Source organism: Epinephelus lanceolatus, chromosome 15 (assembly GCF_041903045.1).
Source record: "Epinephelus lanceolatus isolate andai-2023 chromosome 15, ASM4190304v1, whole genome shotgun sequence".
In the NCBI taxonomy this organism is placed as follows: Eukaryota; Metazoa; Chordata; class Actinopteri; order Perciformes; family Serranidae; genus Epinephelus; species Epinephelus lanceolatus.
In genome coordinates this window covers 34,219,544-34,227,031 of record NC_135748.1, presented here as the reverse complement: position 1 = coordinate 34,227,031, position 7,488 = coordinate 34,219,544, and the positions used below count along the sequence as shown (strand labels likewise).

Below are 7,488 nucleotides of genomic sequence, written 5' to 3'. Positions count from 1 at the left end.
CAAAACATTTGGTCATATACAGAATTTGTGACGCTAATTTTGGGTGTCCATCTTGAAACTGTGCTAATTGTATGGATTTGTGCTGCTGGGCTGAAGATTCACAAGATTCACATTCACATTTTAGAATATGCAACTTCTTTGCAGCAACGTGAATGTCTCTTACTCAAATGCATCTTAGGAGCCATAGTTAACTTATAACATTGTTTCTTTATGTACTCAGTCTTTTACCTTTGACTTTTTTTTAAAGAACCAGATATTTTTATAAGACAGTTGTTAATCTTTTGCACTGATGATCAATCAGGACAATCTAAACAGTGGAAGTTTGACAAAACTTCCTTTACATTTTGGTCTTTGGGTTAGAAAATGCATAAAACTGCTTAGTTGTATTTGGCCTGTTGCAGCGACTAAAATGAACCCTCTCTTAAATCTTGAGATATCAGGATCAGACACTGAACACATCGCCAGCATTTTTCTTTTTATTGCTGTGAATCTCACATGAGCCAGATTTCTTTTCCACATTAGTTGCAGCATTAATCAACTGACTCCATTTCCAAATCTCTCTGTTCTTGGCATCCATCCTCCAAGACTTCCTGGAGATGTTCACCATTACTGTCATTCTCCACTGGCTCCTGGACGCCCTCAGAGAGTCCTTGTGATTGGCTATCGACTGTTTCTGTGGCTATAACATGAGAGATTGTAAAAGAGCTGGCGATCTCCTTCAGGCGGGCCTGCTCAGCCTTCAGTTTAGCCAGTTCCTTGGTCAGTGGAGTTGCGGGTGTTGGTGTCCCGACAGGGGCAGTTGAGGCAGCTGCGGTTGCAGTAGTCTGGATGGTGTCATCGTCTTTAGGGGCTTCAGGAGTCTCCAGCGCCTCAGGGTTCTCCTTCTCTGTTGGTTCAGTAGTGTTGATGTCTGGTTGAATTCCAGCTCCCTGCACCTTCTCATAAAGATTCTTCCTCTCCCCTTGCAAAGCCCTGCACAGATTTTCAAGCTTCTGGTTCTTGACGGTGAGGAGCTCAAACTCCTTTTCCTTAATTGCTTTCTGTAAAGGTTTAAAATGCATGAAAATTATTTGTAAAAGTGGGGGAATCTTTGTCTTTTCTGGTTAAAGAAGAAACAAATCCTTGTTTGGGGCTATAACTGACAGAAGAAAAGTGTTTCTTACATCTGCCACCATGTCAAGGAGAGTCTTGTTGCAGCCATCAAAGCGAGACTTCCATGACTGGCACTCTTTATCCAGCTTTTTCATTCTCTTTGCCATCTACACCACAAAAAAAATCACGTTACACAGTACACAATCAAAGCCACTTCTAAATATAGCTGCCACAATCGAGTGTAGGATTATACAGTGTGTCAGATGTAATGTTTGCATAAATCTCATGGGATTTCTTTCTCTTATTCCTGTTTTTATTCCCAGATACACTAAATATTCTAACCAATATCATGAAGCTGACTTCAAATATTCTGTGAAACCGCTCTTACTTTGTCCATGTCCTGTTTGAAGTCGCTGTAGACACTGTTACTCTTTGATACTGTGCCCTGGAATTCATCAAACTTCTTGGAGTACATATCGAGCTGAGGAGAAACAGTGAGGAAAACATTATACGTGCCCCTAGAGAGGAAGAATAACAAGTCAATTTTTCTCATGATGCCCTGTTACTGTACCTGGCTCTTCATATCGATTTCTTGCTCCTTCATGACCTTCACTTTCATTTTATGCTCTGCCGCCTGTTTTAGCAGCTGTGGAATATTAAAATTAGCATTAGGGGATTAGAATTGCAAATAAGGGATTAAAAATGCTCGGGAGCACCCAACAAATCTGATACACAAAACTTACAAGCTCTTTTTCCAGCTTGTGCTTCTCCTCTGTCTCCTTCAGTATCATGTTGGCCTGCGCGAGTTTGGTTTCCAGCAGCTTTTCTTTCAGGTCTCTGTGTTTGAAGACCTTCTCCAGGTTCTGGAAGACAATCAGGGGGATTTATGAGAGAAAGCTGTTTCATTTCTTGCTCAGGGAGTCTTTGGCTGCATAAAAGTGAAACACTGTCAATAATAAATGTAAGACCTGTGAAATTTGCAAATGATTCATGTTTTTGAAACTGGCACTGAGGCCCAGATGTGCGAGGTTTTAAAGCACGGGCCATTTAGGTTTGCATGTAGATTAAACTCTGTGTGATTCTGTTTTGAACCTGTGTGTGCTCAGTACGTGGCAGGATCCATACCGCCTCTCGCTGGTCGTATTGTGAAATGAGCCCCTTCAGTTTCTCTGCCAGAGCGCTGTTCTCCTGGCACAGCTTGGTGTTGCGGCTGCTGTGTTCCTCAATTTGGGCCTGAATCTCGCTCAGCGTCCCCTGGAAGTGGGTGGTGATCTCTTTCCTCTTCAGGTCGTCCTCTCTGCACCTCTGTAGGGTCTCTTCCTGCATTTCAGAGACAGATTATATATGATACATTTCCAGTTAGCACAGTGACATAGAGCTAGGAGCATCTTTAGCTCATCCACTGATTTCATACAATTCCCAGGTGTTCGTGCAACAGTGAAATCTGTGAAGGTCTTTCAGTAAAGAAACAGCTGTGGTTGTACTCTCTGCGTCTTTTTCTCTTACAACGGAAAAGCCTAAAAATCAAATGTCTATTGCAGGACACACGGAGGAATCAAACTGCAATAACTTTCTGTAAGTGTGAGGTTATTATTCATTCATTTATTTTCCGTATCCTGTTAGGGGTCGCGGGATGCTGGAAACTATTGCAGCTGACACTGGGTGAGAGGCAGGGTACACCCTGGACAGGTCACCAGACTATCACAGGGCTGACACATAGAGACAGACAACCATTCACACTCACATTCACACCTACGGACAATTTAGAGTCACCAATTAACCTGCATGTCTTTGGACTGTGGGAGGAAGCTGCAGTACCTGGAGAAAACCCACGCTGACATGGGGATAACATGCAAACTCTGCACAGAGGGGCTCCACTACCCTGGGGTCAAATCCTGAACTCGATGTGAGGCAACAGTGCTAACCACTGTATCACCGTGACGTTATTAGAGTTGTGACAAATTATTATTTTTGTTATTTATTGATCTGCTGATAGTTTAAAGACTAAATGGGTCATTGAGAAAACAGTCATTGAATAGTGAAAAATGCCACTCAGTATTTCCAAAAACCAAAATTATGATCTTCAAGTTGCTTATTTTGTCCAACTAACCATCCAAAACCTCAATATATTCAATCAACTGTCACCTTAAAAAAGAAAAGCAGGAAGCCCTCACACCTGAGAAGCTATGATCAGATAATGTTTAGCGTTTTTGTCAGAAAAATCATTTTACCAAATGATGAATCGATCAGTTGATTAATCAGCTACTTGTTTTGACTTAAGTAGTTATTCTTCCAGCCATAGATATCAGTATAAAAACCCTCTGAAGAATTCAATTGAAAGGACTTTCCCCAGTTATATTCTGTTATTACTTCACATCTGAAGCATTATAAATCAGTACATCAAGGAAGAGCCATGGTTTTACCATTAGATTGCCCTTTATATCCCTTGAAATTATTAATAGTTTTTCCACACTGTATGCATAGAGCTGAATGTATGTTTTGTTTTAACCAGGAATGAGACAATGGTGTGATTAAATGCAGCACTGCGATTTAAAAAACACTTACAATAAGTTGACTGTGGTGAATTTCCATTATCGGGCTTATGGTGAATATCGTATCCAGCTGCATTTGCTGCATATACACCAACTTAAAAATATAAAACAGATCTTAATCAAACATAGGCATATTTCATATGGAAAGATATGATGCCATTTCAAGTAGATGAAAAGCCAGGCTGTTTAAGATTGTTTCATTGTTTGTTTTTCTACTGAAATGGATGTTTACCAAAGAACAAAGACGTGTGTCCTTTCTAAAATTATTTGTTTCTCAATGAAATGTAAGATAAAGTTATTCCAGTATGTTTTAGTGCCATTTTCAAGCATATTTTGATGATTATTGAAATAATGAATCATGATTATTTTGGCCAGGATTACATTAAATTTTCATGTTGTCCCATACCTAGTCCTAACACACATAAAAGCTGCATCACACATCATCACAACTAAAGGTGCAGTATCTGCTCCTTTCAATCAGATGTAAATATATTGTAGATGTCCTGTGAATTATTTAATTTAAATCAGCCTGATGAGCTGTATTCAATATCTTTGTATAACTGTAGGATCTCCACTAGAATTAGAAATGAGATTCGCTGGTTTAAATGACACTTGGACTTTACAACTGGAGTTGTGGCAGTTTAAGAGGTCAAACCCTGAGCTTTGACACATGGGTTGATCCTTGATGCCAACTGGCGTCACCTCCTGTAGAGCTGCACAACATATGGTGACAACGTCATGGCACCTTAAAGTCAACTAACAAATGGCAAAACCAGTAGCTCAGATTAGACACCATGTCTGTAAGAGATTTGGTCTTTTAAGTTATTCATGTATAATACTTCTACTACTACATGAAGAGCTGCTATGACAGGAGCTGAAGTACCTTTAAGGTCTTGTTGTGCCTCTGCAGCTCTCGGCAGAGTCCCTCCAGTTTACTGCGAGCCAGCACGGCCCGACTGTGCTCGCTCTGCAGCTGGTCCTTCTCCTTCATCACCTGGAGCAGCTTCTTCTGCAGAACCTTCAGCTGCTTCTGGTCGCTCCGATGCTCCTCCAACTGAGGAAAGACACAGACAAATCCACCAAATGCCCACAACAGTAGTGATATATACTGTGTCCAGTTTTCGGTGTCTTTCCGCTCACCAGCTCAGCGTGCTTCTTGATGATGGCTTCCAGTTTCTCTTCTGGAGTGTTGAGTTTGTTCAAACTTTGCATCAGCAGCATGGCTTCTTTCCCTGAGCAGCCACAGAGAAATATACATCACATGTCAGTCACAAAGTTTGAACTTAATTCATTTTGATTACTCTGGAGCACAAGGTGAATGTTATTCATCAGACAAAATATGCAGAAATTATTTTGGAATATGGGGTTACGAGAAGTCTGTCGCCAACTATAAAAGGCATGTGGAAATACTATTTTACCTGCTCGTCTGACGCAGATGGATGCACTTACACGCATTACAGCTCTATTTACACACCTATCAGTTTCAGTGCAACTTGGACTTTTGCTGACTGAGCTGAATGAAACCCACCTCGGCTAAAATCGATAAAACATTTTGAGGAAAAGAAAAAAAAACACCTAGGTTTTTGAGCATCTTCTTCTCCAGTTTCTGGTCCTTGCGGGTGTCTGCCTCTTTGACGGCTGTGACCTCCTCTGTGTCCTCTGGCTCAGCGGGATTCTCGTCAGCCTGGTAGGTGCTAATGATGTCCTCCAGCTGCTGGGCCAGGTCCTCTGTCAGGTCAATGTGCCGACCCTCGGCTGGCGACGCCTCGGGACCCATGGGTACAGGACAAGCCTCCATTATTCTGAGCTATTACTGAGAGGGAAACAGTTTCTGTAATGAGCCCAAGGAGTAAAATTAATATTCATTCATCTTCTATTGAAGTGTCCATGTAAAGCATGACAGTGTGATAGTGAACCAGCATGAACAATATCAGGACCCAGAAACTAAATCAGTAATTCTATTTTTTATACCTCAACTTTTCTTACTGCAACTGTGAAACAGAAACGGATAAATTGCCAGGTGGATTTTGCTGATTAGAGCTGCAGCAATTAGTTAATTTATCAAGTAGTCGAAGACAATTCATTTGCAACTATTTTGATCATAGATAATTTAAAGACATGTATTTTTCAAGCACAAATGGAAAACCTTTGGTGGTTTTAGTTTTTTTAAAAATGAGTATTTACAACAGGGAAAAATAAATACATCAATGAACGAACTCCAAGTATTATTTCTTTCATATTATACAATTAGCAATATTGAAATACAAACTAAACTTTTGGTAGCCAACTAGAGTTATAAAATCAAACTGCTTTTTCAGATTCATTTCGTCTAAAATTAGGCTAAAAATTTTATCTTATTAGAGAGTATTAATAATCTTTTTTTGGGACATAATTGCAGATGAAAATAAGAATAATTATAAAATAAATTGCAAAATATTGCAGTCTGTATTATAACAATACTGCAAAATGTTTAAAATCACACTAAAATTGTATCAGGACTTGAGTACTGTGATAATATCGTATCATGGGGCCTCTGGTGATTCTCACCCCTGGTATTTACTGCTTTTCTTCATGGCATGTGACAGTAAACGGAATATTTTGGGGGTTTGGATTATTGAAAGTAAGGCATTTAAATAAGTCACTTTGTTTTTAGACCAAATGATTATTCAAGAAAATATTTTTTTAAATTGTTAATGAAAATAATTGTTTAATCACCACTTCATTCAGCAGGTACCACCATGTTTCCTTTTCGCAAGTCACATAGAAACAGCGATATATCTCTGCTGAAGGAGCTCATTGAGAAAAAACAATTGCAGCTGCCACAGACGTGCAGTATTTCCTTGGTCTTGACGGCACATTATGCTTCACAATCAAGACAGGCACATTTAAGAAAACGGTTCAACCCCAGTCAGTTAAAATGATCGCAGAGCGTCTCATTGTACCACAGTGATTGTGCCTGTTTGTCTCATGTTGTGCAGGCTCACAGCCAGAGCCTGTTTACGTGAATAAAATTAGTGCAGCCTTCACACTGCTTTCACAAGCAGAGCACATGGCACCTGTTCCAGACCCCACAGGCTATTTTAGGAACTTCTTAATATGGGCAAGTTATTTATTTATTTCTAATCCACTCTTATTGATGTCAATGTCAGTGGTTGTGTGTACAAAAGCTGCATTATCAACTATGAAAAACAGCAGTATTACATAAGTGACCTCATCTATATTCAATATTTTGAAAGGAGGCAGATGGCCAAATGGAGCCTCAACTGGAAATAAATGAGTGCAGGAAATTATTGATTTCTTGAAGGTCCAAAGAAACAATAGCGGTGGTGCACAATCAGAGAAATTAAATATTAAGTAGAAAACATTTCTTAAAGGAAATTAATCTCTTTTCATTCTGTTAACAAATGACAGCCAAGTCTCCACTGATAAAACTTCTTAATTTAAACAGACTTGGCGAGCTTCAGAGAGCCATCAAATTCCAACAAGCAGTTATTAGTACCTCTTAAAGATAAGTACAGCTTTGGAAACCATCTCAAGCACACAATTTAAGGCTGGTTTTTTTTGGCTATTAAAGTGTAAATGTCCCTGAAGAAGCAGGGTAACGAGCAAACAGGGTCTTACCAGGACCAAGGGCCGGAGAGGGAAAAGGAAGAGTGTCGAGGGGCTTGGGACAGGCTGCCACCACAGATACAACAGCTGTGATAAGACCACCTCAAAATAAACCAGAGGAGCACAGCTCACTCTGAGCAGAGAGAGGGAGGACAGAGGTTACTGTATGCACCCTGCTTACAAAATCAACCCATGGTCCTCTGATTGTAATCTAAGCAGGACTTCACATACAGTA

The 7,488-nt window shown here is 40.0% G+C and overlaps 1 protein-coding gene across 2 annotated transcripts; it reads right to left on the bottom strand.

The window, feature by feature from the left end:
* Positions 1 to 462: 462 nt before the first annotated feature.
* On the bottom strand, positions 463 to 7,399 carry txlnbb (taxilin beta b). Of its 2 annotated transcripts, none has more exons than XM_033642052.2 (10): positions 7,266 to 7,399; positions 5,220 to 5,475; positions 4,785 to 4,876; positions 4,528 to 4,698; positions 2,218 to 2,412; positions 1,836 to 1,955; positions 1,664 to 1,738; positions 1,481 to 1,573; positions 1,164 to 1,259; positions 463 to 1,040 (listed from the first exon to the last, which is right to left on the bottom strand). In XM_033642052.2, exons 2-10 carry the CDS (start codon positions 5,440 to 5,442, stop codon positions 531 to 533), a joined length of 1,575 nt encoding a protein of 524 aa, XP_033497943.1. In that variant the 5' UTR covers positions 5,443 to 5,475; positions 7,266 to 7,399; the 3' UTR covers positions 463 to 530. The 2 variants fall into 2 exon arrangements, with proteins under 2 accessions (XP_033497943.1, XP_033497944.1); XM_033642053.2 differs by having other exon boundaries at positions 5,220 to 5,457; positions 7,266 to 7,392.
* Positions 7,400 to 7,488: the final 89 nt, after the last annotated feature.